Below are 19,445 nucleotides of genomic sequence, written 5' to 3' on the forward strand. Positions count from 1 at the left end.
TTTCAGTGCATTATTCTGAATTGAAAAACATGGAGGCTTTGCTGTTTCCAGAAGATTCAGTGTAGAGATGAATGAAATGCAACTTGAAGGCTCTCCAAGTCTCTCTTCTTTCTCAGAGGAAACTTTTAGACCTCAGGAATTGCACTGTAGAGTGATCACAGAACAAATAGCAAAAGAAATATTAACTAACCAATTTTAATCCATTTTAATTCTTAAGGTGTGAAAAAGTTGGATTGAAAATGAAGCTTGACTTGGATAGTGTAATTGGGTGTCTTCATTATGCATTTTTGATTTCTGTTGCTGTCAGTGATGTGACAGTAACCGCTGTTACTTTAAATAGTGTAAGATGTATGTGCTTTAAATACCTAGTGTCATGTTTTGGTATGGGAGAATGCCAGACTTGCACCAGCAAGCTGCCCTGATGAGCTTCATAACATAATTTCTTCCATCTTCCAGAAAAAAACAATTGTGGATCTTCAGACAGTCTATTACCCCCTCATCCCGCTGCTAAAGACTATCCAGTTCAATGCCATCAGTTGTTGCTACATTTGAAGAAAGACTGCTGTATTGTAGTCTTGCTTGTTTTAAACCAGAGCAGATTGTTAATTTACCAAATATCATCGCTGGTTTTGGCCTTACATTGTCATCTCTGGTCAACTGTACCTATACATTAGGCAGAGCTTCCCCTTGAGTTTTCCAAAGCAGTGTCTGCCTCTCCTAGAGTGGCTGATAACCTGGAAAACCCTGCACTGTGTAGGAGTAGTGTAAATTTGTGGGATTTTGGTGTCTTGGTCATGCCTTGAAAGTAATTTTGTCCCTCCATTCCCTGAGCAGTTTTGAGATCTTAGATTTTCTTTTCTCTCTTTTTTTTATTTTTCCTCCCCCTGGACTCCATTGTAAAAATTACTGCTTAGATTGTGTCAAGTAGAAGACTTACCATGCCCTTGTTAACTTTGTTAAAAGGTTGAGAAAGAGAGGAAAATTCAGCTATTCCAGATGTCAGGTAGATTGTCTTCAACTGACCTAAAATTCCATCTGTGTTCCAGAATTTAACACCAGGCCCAAACCTTGTGCAATTGCATTATGTTGTCACTATCCTTCTACTTCTTACGCCAGAGGCAAGCCATACTCATGATTGAAGAGGTTCCTCTAGCTGTAAATCAGTTTTGTATCCATCTGGCTGAAAGGCATTTATGCAAGTGCAAGTCATCCTCACCATGAAGAAATCTTATATTGGGCCTATTTTTTTTTCCTCTTCTGTTGTTACAAAGTGCTCAGATTTCTAGGTGGTTTCTGGAGGCTTTTATTAAGTAAATGTGCAGAAGCAAGTGAATGAACTCTTAGCTTCCTTGTCTCAGTCTTCTATAATTAATGTTTTAAATTCTTAATGAGAGCTATTGCAAGACACAGTTTTCTTTGAAACTCAGTTTTACCACTGCAGCATTATCGCTGAAAAATAGTTTTGTTTATTGATAACAACTGGCTTCTGTTGTCGTCTTTTACAGCTCGAGTTTTGTTTAAAAACGGAGCTACTTAATTTGTTAATCACCTGGAAGACTTAATCTAGAAATAGTGACTCGGTGATTGCAAATTAGCAAGTGAATGGCCTGCAATGCTCTTCAGCTTGTTTCATTGCTTTGTAGTAGCACAGAAAGCTGTTCAGGTGCTCCTCCAAATGAATTGTTCACTATCACAATTTTCTCTTTCTTATGGCTCAACGAGAAATTAAAGGAAATTAAAATATTTAACCCTTTTCATTTCTTAAGCAGCTTTTATGATTTCTAGAAGACATTCCTTTTGATGTGGTGCTATGGGAATTTTTTCTTCCAGTTCAGAGTATGGTGGTGGTTGATGTTTAACCACTTAATAAAATCTCATCAGACACGTGAATTAATGTAGTCTTTGATAATTTCCCTTGGTTGTACAAAACACCAAAGGGCGTTGTCTGATAGTGGGAGATGAAGGTGGGGGGAAATAAAATATGCAGATATATCTCTTCTCTCTGTTATTAGCAGGTAGAGCTTTTACTTTTTCAAGTAGCTCATTCCCTGCAGAAATATTAAATTAACAATGTAGGAAACATGTAATTCAGCAGCACAAAACTTGTGCTGCTGCTTGGTGTGTACAGATCAGGGGCAGGGGAAACTGGAAATATGTGAAGAGTCAGAATTAGCACTGACTATGGCACTGCTCTGCACCAAGGTAAGGCAGTTGTGCTAATGTTCCAACTCTAACACATGTGAGATGAAAATATTGCCTTGTTTTCTGGCCTTAGAGGTTAAGTGTTTATTTTGGAGCAATGCACAGTGCTTGTTAAAGTGAACGTATGTGTTCTCTGGAGGTAGTGCCAGCAATTATCAAGGCAGCAGGGAGTTCTGTCTTTGCTAGACAATTGAGGGAAGGCAGAGGGAAGAAAAAGGATGAATTGGAGAATTTAGTTTGGTGTTGATGGGTGTTAGAGTTGCTAACTAAAGGTGTAATTTTGTCTTCAGATTTTAAAGTGTTCAGTATCCATATTGATGCTTTCTGTCTTTCTCAGTTTGGACAAAGGAGACCAGCTCAGTCTTCATACGGGTTTTCTAGTTGGTTTCATTTTTCTCTGTGATTTGTAAAGTTGGATTTTTGACTGAAAATTATTTTACTGATTTCTGCTCCCTGCCCTCTCCCAATTCCCTTCTTTGTTGCTTAGTAATTTGAGGAGAAATATTATTAATTACTTATGAGTAATCACATTGTTCTGTAGGCTTAACATTTTACGTTGAGCCTCTTGAGAGTTATAGCTGCAATCATACAAAACAAAGTATACCTCAGGAGTACCTTGTTGGGTTAATGTGGTTTAAAATTAGCCTTTGAAGGAGTCAGCTCAGTCATTAAAGCCTTGAGACTGTTTCTTCATAGATTTATAAATTGAGTTAGGCTGTTGGATCACTTTGGATCTCAATGTGCTGAAGTACAATTTTTCTAACTGAAATGGTGTCTCCAGTTGAGTAGACAGTGTAGTATAAATACTGATGTTTCACTCAGCAGCTTTTGCATTCTCTGTACCAGCTATTTAAGGGTTGCCATTTATAAACTGCCCCTAGAACATTGTATTACTGAAACATTTAGTTACTTTGCTGAAATACTTTCTATCTTAAACTCTTACCTTTTTCCTTTCCCAGGTTTCCAACAGCTATGTGAAAAGAATGAACATGTAGCAGGATTTCTGTCTTATTTCCCCCAAGAAAGTAAAATAAACTATCTGTCTGTATATGACACTTTTTTTTCTGAAAACTCTACTCTTTTTTTTTTTCCTCTCTTTTATAGATGGTGATGGAATTTCCTGATAATGTGCTAAACCTTGATGGACATCAGAATAACAGTGCACAATTAAAGCAGTTCATTCAGGTACGTACATCCTGCTGGTTTTTAAGGCAGTCCTTTGGTTCATGGTTTTGCTTCTCTAGGAGATTATCACTCCTGGAATGATTTAAATGACACATCAGCACCCATGTGCAGTTAGGTATCAGTACCGAAGTACACTGGTGCATTAATTTTCTCCGTTTCACAGCATTTATACAACCTTGTCTCATCAGGAAGCAGTGGAGTTGAATACTGCTTTTATGAGTTTATCTCCTGGTCACTGCCAGTTTATATGTAATGGAGGCTACAGTTTCTAAGTGCTTTTGAACTGTTTTTCAAGTGGAGGTGTGCATTGCTGAAGATACAGTTCTTATGGCTGGTACCATACCAAGGTAGAATTAATGTGCCAGTTTATGGATTATATGTAGTTGAACAGTGAGAGATGGTTTTGTGGCACCCCATAAGCTTTGATAATAGAAGCTTCTCTGCTAACACTGGCAAATAACATAGCACTAAAACACCTGTAGCAACTGAGAAATTGTGCTACTTCATGTCTAAAGGAACAGGATGGTTTGCTGGTATGCAGGTTGCACTTCTGTGCTTTGACAGCAGCAGTTCAGATGTATGCTGTGTATGGAGCGTAGCTGTGTTGCGAAAGTAGCTCATTCCTGCTGTTGGGTGATTAGTACTATTCATTACAGGAAAGAGGATTATTGCAGAGTGATATTACTTGTCAGATTATTTAATGTGACTGCCTTTAAGGGCACAAACTTTAAATGTTAGCTGGTAATAGCCTTGCCTTTTGTAATATGTATTACATAAAGTGAACTGAAAATACTTTCTGTTTTCAATTGATGTTTTCACATGTTCCGTGAGATTGATTAGTTTTGCTACGTTGTATGGTCTTTTCTTTCCACAGAAGTTATGACAAGTCATTTCTACGTTAGGGGGGTTTAAATGATGTGATATGACAATAATACAGAAAATATTATTGTGGCAAAACGTCCCCAGTATAAACAGATGACATGGTTTAACTCCAGCCAGCAGCTCAGCACCTACTTACTCCTTCCTTCCTCCCAGTGGGATGGGGAGGAGAACCGAAAAGAAGTAAAACTCAGGGCTTGAGACTGAGATGAGAACAGTTTAATAGCTAAAAAAGAGACAATATCTTAAATAAAAAGGAATATAACAAAAGGATAAATAAAACACAAGACAAGTGATGCACAGGGCAATTGCTCATCACCTGCTTGAGTGATGCCCAAGCAGCAATCCACCCTCCCTGCCAACTGCCCCCAGGTTATATATTGCAAATTATGTCCTGTGGTCTGGAATATCCCTGTGGCTAGTTCAGGTTAGCTGTCCTAGCCATGCTCCCTCTCAGTTTGTGCACCTGCTTGCTGGCATACCATGGGAAACTGAGAAGTCTTTTACTCAGGGTAAGTGCTACTTAGCAACAACTAAAACATCACAGCGTTATCAACGTTATTCTCACACTAAACCCAAACACAGTACCAGCTAGTAGAGAGAAAATCAACTGTACCCCAGCAAAACCAGGACAATATTACTATGCTTAGAAAGCTGTACTTTGTGTAACCCAGAAAAATGGCACTCTCAGTTAATACACAGGACTCTGCTTTTACAGGTGATGTTGCATACAGATCAGTAATGCTGATCTGTAGATGTGTTGGTGTGTGAGGAAGGGACTCTCCCTTCTACATAGCTGTACTGGTCGTGTTTCAGTGTTGACAAAGTCTAAGCCAGTAATTTAGCAGTTAGAAGAAGAAATAGCAGTCTGTGCTTTTTGTGTATGTGTGCTTGGATGTGTTTGACAGAGCAACTAGGAGAAGCTCCTAAAATTGCTTATTGACGTAAGAAATACTAGGAGGTGTTCTCTATAATGTCCTATTGTTAGCACACATGTTAAATGTTCACTACCCAAATACAGTGTTTCACCCTGAATAGCAATGTGTGCTTTTTGTCATTTTGGGTATTAGAATTGTAATGAGAAATGGCATTTAGCTTTCCAGGAAAAATATTGCTGAATTGTCTTGGTCTGAACAGAACAAGTTTGTTGTGAGATTAGCAATATTTGTCAATTAGCATCCAGGAATTGCCTTTCTGTGTGTCAAGGGTAAAATGAATGCAAGTAGAAGATGAAAATAGAGTTATATGTGAGACTCTTTACTAAAACATTTGTGCTGAGGTGGAGAAAAAAGGGCTTCTGATAAGGACAGGGAGGTGAGCTATTTGTTTGGAAAGAGCATATGCTGAATTCAGTGATAGGAGGAGGGAACAAGAAGAGAAAAACGTGAACTTCCTTCCAGAAGGAGTAGACTGTAATCTGTGATAGTAGCAAGTGTGGTTTTGTTCATACAGTAAGTATTTTAAGTGATCTACGGCAAGATGGTGACCTGAGACTGTGAGCATTGCATACAGTTTCCACAAGTACACTTTGGTAAGGAAAGGCTGTTGGAGACAAATCTTGAACAATTTAAAGTGTGGGTTTGTTGGTTTTTTTTAAAATAATTTCTTATTCTTTTTTAGAGACACAGCATGCTGAAACAGCAGGATCTAAATATTGCCATGATGGTGACATCGCGGGAGGTTCTGAGCGCCCTGTCCCAGCTGGTGCCGTGTGTCGGCTGTCGGCGGAGCGTGGAGCGGCTCTTCTCTCAGCTTGTCGAGTCTGGAAATCCAGCCCTTGAGCCCCTAACAGTAGGGCCAAAGGGGGTTCTTTCTGTCACTCGAAGCTGTATGACTGATGCAAAGAAGCTTTATACACTGTTTTATGTGCATGGGTATGTGTCTCGGAACCGCTGAGGTTGTTCTTCTCCAGGGAAGCAGCAAGCTGACTTGTGTGCATTTCACTTTGCAGCTTTCTTGGTGATACCAAATTATCACAAGCTTGAATCTTATAGTACACACTGATCCTTAACAGCCATGTGAAACTAGTTATTGCCTAAACTGGTAAAAAACAAACCCAAAAGATGTAATTTTTCATTCTCAATTGCCATGCCATAAGTGCAGTTGAAAGACAGCAATTCTGAAATGTGTAGTCATTAATCTGAAATAGGCACTGTGGGTTTTTCATGATGTCTGGAAGAAGAGTGTTTCTTTGCTACTTTGCATGTAGAAAATAATTAAAACAAAAAAGTCAACGTCTCCTCCCACAAAAGCCTTTGTGCTCTTGGGTAGAAGGGTAGCACTGAGAAAGTGAAACCTTCTGGGTTTGACTAGCACAGTAAATAGCCTTAGTGCCATTTGTTTCTCAGCTGTCAGTGGAGAAAACAGATGACTGCACCATGATGTACCTTTGCCTTCAACTCATTCTACTTCTTGCTCCAGTTAACAGGCCAGTGAGAAGTAGGAAAGGTTAGTACAGAGCTGAGCATGTTGAGGTTTGAAGTGTGAGGTAGTGTAACTTGATCATAGTGGTTCCCTACACTTTTAGAAGAGGTGTCATTGCTCGAGGTCTGTTACTTATGAAGTTATTCAATCAATAGCTTTTTAGGTATGGGTTATGTTTATCTTCTTTGTTAGGATCTGTCTGGAAAATTTACATTGTCTTTTCCTTGTGTGCTGCAGGATTGTGTGTCATAACAAGTAGAAATAGGGGACAGGAAGAAACTTTTAGATTGAAGGTTCATTAGCATACTTGTTTCTGATACATGAGCTGAATCAATCCATTCCAAATTTTTCTGGGTAACAGTGTTTTCAGAGTACTAAGTGTCTTTCTTTTTCCATAGGTCCAAACTGAATGATATGATTGATGCAATTCCCAAAAGTAAGAAGAACAAGAGATGTCAGTTACACTCCTTGGACACGCACAAACCAAAACCTTTGGGGTAAGTTTGTGTTTAACATGCAGGCTTCACTCGAAAATATTTTAAGGAATAAAACTATTGATCTTAATTTAAAGTACCAAAATCAATTCTTATGCTGTTACCTGTTTTCCAGGGTAGTAATCTCCAAGGTATTTGCATTATAGAAAACCCAGATAGTTGTGGGGAAGAACAGAGGCACCAGGAATTTTAGACAACATGTAGGGTATAAGCCTCTCTCCACAGGTTTTCCTAAGAAGATAGCATTTCTTTTTGCAGTAAGTCTTACCAGTATAAGGTGTTTAATGCTCTCCCCACAGCACTTGATCATGCTTTATTGACTGGATGAAACTAGTGGTATAGTGTCTTGTGCCCTCCCAATACAAAGTCTGCATTTCCTCCTGAGGGTGAGAGTTGTACCTCTACCTTTGGTGAGAACTTTCTAGGGCAACCAGTGATGTCTTCGTGTCAAGTTTAAGGCTACTATATGAAATCAGCTGTTTCCCAAAACTTGCTTGTTAGTTCTAGCTGTTCTGGTTTTGCCTCGTGGCTTGTTGGGTCTCTTACTTGGTCATGGGGTGTTTTGTTTAGGTGGTTTTTTGAATGAAAATATCTACATTTAATTTCATAACCAGTTGCCAAAATACAGCTTGGCCATGACAAACCAGTGATCTCTGGTGTGCTTTTCATATCTTGTCTGCCATAACTTTGAAATATAGCCTGCTCAGGGCATGGATGGCTTCTGCATTGGAACACAAACAGTGCTCTAGAAAGACAAACTGGTTTTTGTGCTCTACACCAAAATGATTGATCAGCCGTTTTTTCCTCACATGGAGGTGAAAGGGTACATGCTAAACAAATACACATCCTTCTGCTTGGGATGATTAAAAATGCCTTGCACCACTGGTGATGAAGGGCTTTATTGTGGTGGGGCCACAGGGTTAAAACTAAAACTCTGTAAAATATATTTTCTGAAAATGTGACGGTGTGTTTTGAATTCACCAGTGAAAACGATGTGCTTATGCCTCTGTCTTGAAGTTGAAACGGCTTATTCCAGCTATTTAACCAGAAAAACACACCCTATAAATCTGGTGTGCATTTTGGAGGATCTTCTTGTTGTGGGGTGGTTTTACAGTTTTTTATATCATGACCAATGCATTAGGGTACTGTGCTCATTTGGAGTGTTCAGGACTTAGTTTAGTCAGTTATGTTCTGCTTCTGGTTAAGTGTACAACCTGTGAAAGCTTGACTGTGATTTCCAGTTACAGGACATGTATTTTTCTGTGCAGACCTTAGTCTGTTTGGATTTAACTAAATCCCCTGAGATGTGGAATTTGACACTTGATTTTTTTTCACTTGTGCTGCTTGAGAATGGTGGCAGCTAATCTTTATCTCCTTTTATATTTTGGTTACAGGCCTTCCATATAATTAGTTTAAATATAATTTCATATAATTAGTTTAAAGCTTATGTTACACAAGCAAAAGATCATTGAGGTGTATATATGTTTTAAATGAAGCAAATTCAAGGCATTGTGAGAGTGTTCTCTCTGTTTTTAGTAAGATGAATCTTTTCTGTTTAAGAACATATATCACAGAACCTGCACTTACTGTTTTGGCTAAGCAGAACAATTGTGAAACTGAATGAACGGAGGAAAATGCTGCCTTTATTGCCTCAATTTGTGCTGGAATAAATCCCCTTAGTACTTGGAATGCTGTCAAGTTAATAGTGAATATGTGGGAGAGGAGTTTTAATATACTGCAAGTAAAGCTTTTGGCTTTATCTGGTAACATGGCTTGTGGACAATTGGTGTGGTTTGCTAAAGAAGCAGTTTGCATGCTGCTTGCTTGTCGATACCTACTTTTTTTTTTAGGCTAGAGAACTGATCAGGCTGTACCAGTACTGATATTTCTCCAAATAAGTCTGCTGCCTTGAGTGGAAGTAAATCCACTAACTGCCTAGATGTGAAGGCATCAAAGAGAGTTGTCTTACAGAACAAATGTGTTTATCAACTTAGAGCTTTTGCTGGACTTCATTGCAAGAAACTTCTTCAGATGCCTTGCATCTGTTTGGTGCTTTATACATACAAAAAGGACTTTCAGTTGTAATTGTGTGTTTAATTACACAAGTTGCGTAACTAGCTAATACCACTTGAGAGTTACTTGACGTCCTCAGTTTCAGTGTGCCTGGTTTGTGGCTTCTCAGTTCTATTTGAGGCTAAGGAGCATTCTAACCTCTCATAAATGCAAGCCAGATGATCTGGCAAACTAGATAATAGCACATTTAAGTACTCTTTGAGGAGGTAATTATTAAATAGGAATCCTTCTTCCCCTGTTTTCATGCTCTGTTGGATCCATACGTGTGCTTAAACAAAAGTGACCATTCTGATAAAATGTCAAGTGTAGACAAGCCTGTGGGTAAACATGACTTACTATTTAAAGTTTGTTCTTTGTTCTATAAGTGTTCTTTTAGCATATCCAAGTGTGTGTTGTGAAGTTGTTCTTTTTTTAGCAACAAATTTAATGTAGGGAAATTTATGTTTTCTTATGGAGGCAGATGTGTGGAAATGTGGGGGGTTTGTTTTGCTTCTTTCTCTGGGCTGTTGGATTCTTACGGGTCTTTTAGTAAGTTGTCATATGAAGTGTAATCTACCAGAAGTATCAAAACTTGTGTATGTTTATAATTAAATATTTTGAAATATTACTACTGGCTTTCAGCTGTAACTTTAAAAAGTCACCACAGATTTGGGTTTGTAAACAGCCAGCAGCATTTCTCTCAGAAACCCTCATGTCTGGTGTCTGACCCTAACTTCACTGGAAGTTAAATCTTAGACTCTCTGAGATTCAAAGTAAATTAAGGAACACAACAGCATTTCATAGCATTTGTTTAGGAAAAAATAACTAGTTCATAATATGTATGGCATAGGTTAAAAAGAAAAGGGGTTTTCTGCTATCTGAGAGTGGAGGGAGCAGTAGCACACAAAGAAATCACATGCAAATAAGAAAAGTAGTGAAGACAGCAGGAAGGAGGAGAGTGAGTGTAGCATCACTTTCCACTTCTTCCCATGCTTCCAGGGAGCAGTCAGGTAGCTAACAATGCTGTATTTGGCTTCTTTCTAAATCCCTAACAGAATAATGTGCAGTCTTTTTTAATCTTTATTTTGCAGGGGTTGTTGGATGGATGTATGGGAGCTCATGTCCCAGGAATGCAGGGATGAAGTAGTTTTAATTGACTCCAGTTGTCTTTTAGAAACGTTAGAAACCTATCTACGAAAACACAGGTATGTTGAAAGAACAAAGACACCTTCTTTTCAAGTAATACATGGTAGGTTTTTTTTGTGAATCACAATGGGTCCACACAATGTTTAAAAATGCAGAGGATTCTTCTGATACCCTTCTAAAACTTAAGATCAAAGCTTCATGGTGGTGGACAACCTTGCCAGATTGCTTTGTAACAGTTGGGACGAAGATGCATCCGTGTGTTACCCGTTGTTCTGGTCAGGGAAATGTGGAGAGCTCAGATGAAGCCTTCTTCTTGTCTTATTTTTTTTGTTAGGATTGAATTATGATTTACAAGTTGATGTATGAAAGCTGTGTACTTCATTTGTTTTCACAAGTAGCCTGCTCTGGAGCTGTGCTGCCTTAAAGCATATGTGCAATTTAAAAGTATAACAAAAGCAGATTTTGGGCTTGATGTTACTTGTAAATCACTTCTAAAACAGTTGTTTATGACTTAATAGTGCTCATGCTATTAGACTTCTCTTGCAGGGGGAAAAATAGGCCACTAAATTATTGTTGCATGTGTACAATATCTACCATGCTGGTTAAAAATTCTAATTTCTGGTAGTTTCAAGGTTCTGATAGAAACTGGGGGGGGCACAGGTGGGTGTGGTGGTGCTGTGGAAGTGACACTTCAGAAACATCATAATTTTAATCTCCTGTGACATTAAACATGGTGTTGGCAGCATTCCTCAGGCTAACCTGCAACAGTGGTACTGTTTCCTTTCCTCTCACCGCAGAAAGCAGCCAGCTGCCATAGTTCTGTCAAACATCAAAATATTCTTGACTTAATGTTGTCAAGGGACTGGACAAATTAGGAAAGGGAAAAACACCATCCAGAGATGGTGTGAAGAGACAGCTTTTCATGCTGAAAGCTGAAATGTGAGCAGCTTGTCTGACTTGCATTTTTAGAATAATACAGCAAGATGTTTTGTAGCTTCTTGAAGATTACTCCTCCTGTAAAACAGGATGAGCTTACTTTGGTTGTATTTTAGTTGTACAGACTACGTAACTATATTCTTCTGATATTAGTTATCTGAGCTATCACATGTTTAAATTGAATACTTTGTGTTAAATAAACCTTGTTTGGCTATCTGTGCAGTGCTCTAATAATTCAAAATCTGTTTAAAGGTGCTTGTAATGATAAAATGGCTCTTATATGGCAGGCAACAGAGGAAGCATTTCTTTATTGCTTATCACTCACTTAAGTATGCTTTAAATAATTGCTGTAAAGTAACAAGGAGGGTGTTACTGGAGAGGAATTTTCTTCTGGTTTGTGCTGATGATTCAGTTTGTTCACTATTAGATTTCTGTTCCTTGAACAAATACGAGATTGCATATCCATATAGGAATTTCTCATGTTAACGATTAACTTGATTTGTGCCTTAGAGCATGCAAGTTGATATCCAGACCTGTAATACAGGGTGGGCAGTAGAACACTTACAGTAAACTTATGTGGCTTACAGCCAAAGTCTTACTATTCTACCTTTTGAAGTAACATAAACCTTCTGTGACCTAGTTTAAATATAGCATGTGCTGTCAAATAGCTCAGTGCGTTATAACTTCGACGAAGCAAGTGCAAACTTCAGCTCGAATAAGAATTCAGTGTTGTCACGTTGTGGTTTAACACAGGTTTTGCACCGATTGCAAAAACAAAGTCCTTCGGGCATACAACATCCTCATTGGCGAGCTGGACTGCAGCAAGGAGAAGGGCTACTGTGCTGCGCTGTACGAGGGGCTGCGCTGCTGCCCCCACGAGCGCCACATCCACGTCTGCTGCGAGACCGACTTCATCGCGCACCTCTTGGGCCGCGCCGAGCCCGAGTTCGCAGGAGGGTATGAGTATGTAATTTGCTAGAGTGGGCTATCTAGCGCTTTGCTTCTTTATTTTTATTACCAAATGTGTGTTGCAAAAGTGATTTTTTTTCCTTTATTTTTTTTGCCTCCTTGCTGCACAATGAACGTCTGAACAGAAATACTCACCTCCAAGCAGACTCTCAAGATAGTGCTGCAGAGTAGCAAAGGTTTTATATCTGCTTTCAACTTTCAAGTGCATTTAACTCTGCAGATTTCTGAAAGAAATTGCCAAGTGGCTTCTGGTTCATTTGTTCACTCCCTAGGGCTGCCTGCTTCTCCGTTGAGGTGTTTGAAATATGTGAAATAGAAAGAGAACCTTGCTTGATGGTTTTATCAAAAGTGTTCCATTTAGTTCTGTTGCCATTGGTATTTCACAGTATTTTCTAAACCTGTTTTAGCATCTTAAAAATCTCTCAATGAGAGACACAGTTGTGAGCCTAATACCTTTTAGAACTCGATCATTGATTAGGTGGGTAAATTATTTTGTATTGATTTTTAAGAGATGGTAGATGCAGATCAATACAAAAATATTTTGCTTTCTGTGGTAAGTAGTGTATAAACTTGTGTGTGTGTGTGTTCAGCTCCAGCTAACTGATGCATAAATGTCCAGGAAGCTGAAGTATCTGCTATATTAAACTAAATACAAATTCCAGGAAACAAAGGAATGACTGCATCTCTTTGTCATCAAAAACTCTGCTGATCCCTCCTAGTAGGAGCAAGCAGAAATCCATGAGGCAACGCTTTCAGAAGTCACAGGTTGGAAGGCATAGTGCAGATTAACAGTCCTGGGCACATATTGTTGTGTCTGGAATGTAGTGGTGGTTTTGACCTGGTCCTTTCTATTTTGCATCTGCATGCAGCACAGCAGAACTCAGTTGAAGCTGTTCATGCAAACCTATCTTGTTGTACATAGAGGAAATATGCCATTGAACTGCTTTGATCTCTTGGTAGGCTTCCATTTGCTTTAACCATATTATGCTTTGATTCCATTCTCTTCCTTTAGACGAAGAGAAAGACATGCTAAAACAATAGACATAGCCCAAGAAGAAGTTTTGACCTGCCTGGGTATTCATCTGTATGAAAGACTACACCGAATCTGGCAAAAGTTGCGGGCTGAGGAGCAAACGTGGCAGATGCTTTTTTACCTCGGTGTTGACGCTTTACGCAAAAGCTTTGAGGTAAAAATCCAATTTCATCTACCTTGTGTTTGAACTGCTGTGGTGACTGTGCATGTTCACTAAATGATCTGCTTTCTACTAACGTTGGGCTGGAAGGAGCTTGAAGGGTGTTGTGTTCAATCCCTTGTTCACTGCAGGCAACAGTTGTGTAATATCAATGCATAGCACAACTGAGCTGCATTCCCACGTGAAATCTACTGGAACATAAAAGACAGACTTGCTTTTACTTTTCAAGCTGCATGTTGCAGTATGCTGGTGGTTCTGGGTTTAATTTAAAGTGAAAGTATTTCTGGTAGCATTTAAAGTAGCTCTGGCTACAACAGTTCTATTTGTTCTTTTAGTAAAAATGGAGTGTAGACTTTTATGTTCCAAACACAACTGCTGACACTTGCACTCAGTGTGTTACAAGTGCACTCTGTAATCCTGTGGGAGCTTGAACTTCAGACAGAGCTCCATGCAGTTCTTCCATTTCATAGTGACTCTTTTCTCTTAAAAACCTCTGAAACGTCAGAGGAGGAATAAAATCAGTTTGGGAAAGGTCACAGTGGAACCTTAATTAATTAATTCTTAGTTTTTTACAAGTAACTTTAAAAAATACTCTTAATGCCACAGAACTGGCATTGCACTGGGCAAATGGTGGCATTTTTGTCAGGATTTGTCTTGGTGGGGTTTTTTTTGATCTGGTAAAGTGGTGTTGAAAATTCATTGACATAGTAAGACCTGGGTTATATTTGTACTCGTGGTTGGCTGTGAATTTGAAACACAGAACTGTTAATGTCTTTATATGGGGTCCTTTTCTAAGGTGAATGGGAATGATGATGGCTCATTTTGGCTTAGGGAGTTCCCAGAGCGATTTGAAGGGGGTGGAAGTGACTTTACCATTGATCCAGAATAGTTAACTACATTCTTGCAACCTGTATGTAGATGTGCCATTATGATACTTGCTTTAATGTTAAGGAACATATATTGATACTTGTTATATTTTGAGATTTGTCTACACTTCAAAACTGGACTGCCTAGACAACCAGACTTTTCCAGACAAAGTGCCACAGGAGTTCTGTAGCAGTAATTCTAATGTGCTCTCTGTGCTGCCATGTTAGATAATGAGAGTATCTGCCATGTAAACCAGGTCCAAAAATGCACTGAAGTCCACAACTCTGCACTGAAAATGGAGAATTTGGGCCATAAGTTTAATGCAGTGCTCCTCCATACATATTTTCTCCAGCAATCTATATGTAGTGACTAAATCTGGACAGGTGTTTTTCTTCTGTAGTCAATAGTTGTGTTGCTCTAACTTTATAATAGAAGTACTTAGCAGCTACTTTCCTCTTCCTCTTTTATAAATGTGAAAGCTTGAGTTGTGTTACCATCTATAAATAGACCTAACTTCTTATAAACAGATGGCTGTGGAAAAAGTGCAGGGTATTAGTCGATTGGAACAGCTCTGTGAAGAATTTTCAGAAGAAGAAAGAGTGCGAGAGCTTAAGCAGGAGAAGAAGCGCCAAAAACGAAAGAACAGACGGAAAAATAAGTGTGTGTGTGAGATTCCTACTCCTCTGCAGGCCACAGATGAGAAGGACATCAATCAAGCAAAGGTAAACACCGATAGCTGTGGCTGTCTGCTGGTGTTAAATAATAAGGTTTCTCATTTGGTGCTTCAGTCATCAGCTCCTTATTCCATATTTTGAGAGGTTTGTGCTTTATTTCAGCTTTGGGAGCTAGTTTTTGATTGCTAGTGGAATTTGACTACATTTTCAGGTTAGTTCAGTCTTTTTGTACAGTACTAGCCTGAAATTCCTTTTGCTTTTGGGGGTTTGTTTTTCTTTCAGTCTGGTATCTTGGGGGTCAGGTTATACAAGAGCATTTTTCAACTAGTTTCATAAAGGTTGTTTAGAAAAGGGGAGTTCTAGCTGCAGGCAGCTACTGTTAAATTTTGGGGAAGGAGAACACTTTAATTGTCTAAGTAAATGCAGTTGTTACTCTAGATCTCCTGTCTGAACTAGATGAGCTGACTGTAGGCCATACTGCTGTGGGGAAAGTACTGGGCTGGTTTTGGTTTTAGTTGTCTTGCCCTTGTGAAGAATTACAAGCAATGCTGTGCCTGTTAGCAGTTTGTGTCAGCTGTTTCATCTTGTGGAAACAAGTGTCCTTTACAGAGGTGCTGCTTTCAGTACTTGCAAGTATTTTTTTTCTTGTTTTTGTTTTAAGGAAAAATCAAACTTCACGGAAAGTAGTTGCAAAGCCTGTGGTAGCACTGAAGAAGCCAACAGCTGTGTAGAAGTAATTGTTACAAATGAAAGCACCTCTTGCACCTGTCCTAGTAGTGGTACCCTATTAGGTTCACCAAAAATCAAGAAAGGTGTGTGAAATGTCATTCTTCTTTTTAACAACATGTGCTGTTTGTGGAATAAACAGTGCTCACCTTTTTGTTAAAGTGACTCTTTAAAATGAGTTCTTCCTTGTTAGAGGTGTAAGTGAAAAATATGCAGTGCCTGTTGTAGATGACAATGACTTTTGGTTTTGTCTCAGGTTTATCTCCACATTGCAATGGTAGTGACTGTGGCTATTCATCTAGCATGGAGGGCAGTGAAACGGGGTCTCGAGAGGGATCAGACGTAGCCTGCACTGAAGGCATCTGCAACCACGATGAAAACGGTGGGTTCAGTAAGGATCACAGACTGGTGAGGGTTGGAAGGGCCCTGCAGAGCTCCTCCAACCCAACCCCCTGCTGAAGCAGGTTTCCCTCAATCAGAGGGCACAGGAATGTGTCCAGGTGGGTTTGGAAACCTCCTGAGGAGGAGCCTTCACACCCTTCCTGGGCAGCCTGGGCCAGGGCTTTCTCACCCCAACACCAAACAAGTTTCTTCTCCTGTTCCAGTGGAACCTCCTGTGTTCCAGCTTATGTCCATTACCCCTTGTCCTGTCACTGGACACTACAGAAAAAAATGTGGCCTCATCCTCTTGCCACCCACCCCTGAGGTATTCGTAAGCACTGATTAGGTCCCTCCTCAGCCTTTTCTTCTCCAGGCTGAACAGCCCCAGGTCTCATAGCCTTTCCTTGTAAGTAAGAGATGTTCCAGTCCCCTCATCTTGTAATATTGGTTTAGTCTCCTCAGAACTTTATCTGAGACGAACATTCCCCATGTTTTTCAGGAGAGGATTCGTGTGTCCATCGCTGTGACGACAAAGAGGAGGATGGTGACAGTTGTGTGGAATGTTGGGCAAACTCAGAAGAGAGTAACACAAAAGGCAAAAACAAAAAGAAGAAAAAGAAAAGTAAAACTTTAAAGTGTGAGAATGAACATGTAAGGAACATAACTATTCCTGAACACTTCATTCAGGGTGTACATTTGAAAGGAGTTAAAAAAGTGTTTCAAATTTCATGTGTGCCTAGTGCTATACATTGGGTACAAGGATCTTATCTCCTCATCCAAGTTGGAAATTGAGGTCCTTCCTAGAACAGCTGGTGGCAGAAGGACTCTCCTATGTTCCTCAGCATGTGCACTCAATGAACTGATGTGGCATTTCTCCCTCAGGCACACAGATTTGTTTTTAAAAACACATCTCTGCTCTGTTCTTGGACCTTTTCATTTCCTCTTTCCCTCCAAAACGTGACTGTTTCAGGTTTAACATTGCTGCTAGTGGTTCCATATGGGCTATTTTCCTTTTCAGATTCAGAAGCTTGGAAGCTGTATGGCAGATCCAGGTAACAGAGAGACCTCAGGAAATATCATGCACACAGAGTTTCATCGCGACAAGACCAAAGACACACACGCTGAAAGCTGCTGTAGCTCAGAAAAAAGTGGCCAGCAGTTGCCTTGGTTTGAGCACATGAAAAACACATCACAGTTTGCAGAACCTACAGAAATGTCATTTGATACTGGAAAAGGTGCCAAGAGCTTAGTGGAACTCCTTGTAAGTAACCACTTACTTTGAATTATAGATTGTAACACATAACTCTTAAATCCTTGGGATTGCAGACGAGGTTTAGAACTCCAGTCCCAGTGAAGAACTGTTACAAGAGAACCTAACTTGAACCTAAGATTTTTAACTTGCTCTCTGCATGTTTCATTTGGTTTTTGGTGTTCTCTGTAAAGTACATAACTGAGATGCTTTGCAGAGGAGGAGAAATTACATGTCACTGGAATGCAAGTGACAGAACTCGTATTATAACTTATTCATTATCAAGGATTCTGTTATTCCATAAAGTGAAATGTGCACTATTGCTGCCTCTGTGCCTCAAATATGATTTCCTACAGCAGGCTCCTTGGACATCTTTCTTCTCTCTTCCTTCCCTTCCCTCTCCTTTCATTCCCTTTTTCTTCACATCCCTTTTTAATTTGTTTTTTTAAAGTTGTGACAAAACCCATCCTCTTTCCATGGAAATGTGCTCAGGTGCTGCAGCATGAGCATAGATCTTGTGACTATATAGGCTGCCTCTTACCCAAAAGATAGCGTGGTGTGTGGCTGGGGCAGCCAGGCAGATGTCATGGTGTTGGGACACAAAGGCTCTGGCATCCCTCAGCGCAGCTGTAGAGGACGTGCACGATCGCAGGGCAGGTGCTTGGGTCCTTAATGCCTCTTTTCATTTGTAGGACGAGTCTGAATGCACTTCTGATGAGGAAATCTTTATCTCACAAGATGAAATACAGTCCTTTATGGCAAACAACAAGTCTTTTTACAGCAATAGAGAACAATACCGACAGCATCTGAAGGAGAAATTTAATAAATACTGCCGCTTAAATGATCACAAGGGGCCCGTTTGTAACGGCTGGTTGACAACAGCTGGAGCGAACTAAACACGAGGAAACGGCTCTGTCTCTCTCACTGAAATTCTCAAGATGACTACTGCGCCTTCTCTTTCAAAAACTTAATTTAGTGACTTCTGGCAAAATTTTACTTAAATTAATGTGATTCTTTTTTTTTTCTTCCTTGTTTTGGGGAGGCTGGTGGAGGTGATTTCATTAATTTTGTTTCCTTTAGGCTTGTATCTTTAGTTGAGTAGCTGTGCAAGCCTCTCATAATTTAAGCCATCTCTTTTCATTAAATGTTTCTCTTACTGTGAGACTTACAAAAAAGCAAACTAGTGGCAAAGTAATGTTGTACCTATAATTCTGTACAGAATGACAAGGAGCTGAATATAAAATTTTACAAAGTAGACATCCATTTGCAAAATGTTTTGGATGTGATATGTTAAAGCGCAATGTGCAAAATTTAAATAAAGAATATTTATTAATATGCATAGTAAAAGGTGGTGTACATGCTCCTGCTTCCAACCCTCCTTCCTGCCGCTCAGGGAGGCGGCTGTTGCCGCAGCCTGCGGGGCTTCACAGAGGTACTTGAGTAACGTGTCTTGGGACAGTACCATTGCTTCCCTGCTGGGCTGGAGACTCGGCCAACAAGGGGCTGTTCCACTGCCAGGCTCTCGGGTGATGTTCTGCTGTGTGGAGCTGTCTCTGATGTCTCTGGGCACTCTTCTACTGCCTGGTCCTTGCTGTACAATTCTCAGTGTTGCTGTGATGCCCAGGATTGGCGCCTCCACGTTGATGGTCCCAAATTTGGTGTGATCATGCAGCCTCTACCACCTTTGGGGCTTCACTTATTTTTTTCATCAAGACAATTCTGGATGCCAGAGAGTTAGAAGACTGCTCTCCTTGTTCTCCTCCTTCCCCAACAAAGCAAAACTTCAGCCTTCTGCATGACCCATCAGAACACAACCAAATGAAAAAGCAGATTTTTCAACACACCTGGATGTTTCCATCATGGAGTAATGTTTTTGTAATGGAATAACGAGCTCTGTTCAGAGGCTGGAAGAGCACTTTTGCATAAATATCCTTTCAGACATATCTTGTTCTTACAAGTAGGGTGTTTAATGGTGCAGTCTCTTTGTAAGAGGGTGATCTGATGAGTGGTGAAGATATGGTATGTGGGAGACTTGAGGGAAAAAAAAGCAGTTTCAAACCTACCAAGG

General features: G+C 39.8%; 1 protein-coding gene across 4 annotated transcripts in view; it reads left to right on the plus strand.

Annotated features, from left to right (window-relative positions):
* The window catches only part of GGNBP2 (gametogenetin binding protein 2), a 20,683-nt gene extending 1,903 nt beyond the window's left edge, over positions 1–18,780 (plus strand). For 3 of the 4 annotated variants that reach the window (XM_062012376.1, XM_062012377.1, XM_062012375.1), the window contains exons 3-14: positions 3,307–3,387; positions 5,887–6,140; positions 7,089–7,187; positions 10,328–10,441; positions 12,072–12,281; positions 13,300–13,474; positions 14,875–15,069; positions 15,683–15,833; positions 16,004–16,129; positions 16,628–16,779; positions 17,147–17,389; positions 18,070–18,780. In XM_062012376.1, coding sequence (XP_061868360.1) covers positions 3,307–3,387; positions 5,887–6,140; positions 7,089–7,187; positions 10,328–10,441; positions 12,072–12,281; positions 13,300–13,474; positions 14,875–15,069; positions 15,683–15,833; positions 16,004–16,129; positions 16,628–16,779; positions 17,147–17,389; positions 18,070–18,273 — 2,004 coding nt within the window. In that variant the 3' untranslated portion in view covers positions 18,274–18,780. The remainder of the gene's footprint in view (positions 1–3,306; positions 3,388–5,886; positions 6,141–7,088; positions 7,188–10,327; positions 10,442–12,071; positions 12,282–13,299; positions 13,475–14,874; positions 15,070–15,682; positions 15,834–16,003; positions 16,130–16,627; positions 16,780–17,146; positions 17,390–18,069) is intronic. The other variant, XM_062012378.1, reaches the window with a different exon arrangement.
* The last annotated feature ends 665 nt before the right edge of the window (positions 18,781–19,445 follow it).

Source organism: Colius striatus, chromosome 20 (genome assembly GCF_028858725.1).
Source record: "Colius striatus isolate bColStr4 chromosome 20, bColStr4.1.hap1, whole genome shotgun sequence".
NCBI classification, from domain to species: domain Eukaryota; kingdom Metazoa; phylum Chordata; class Aves; order Coliiformes; family Coliidae; genus Colius; species Colius striatus.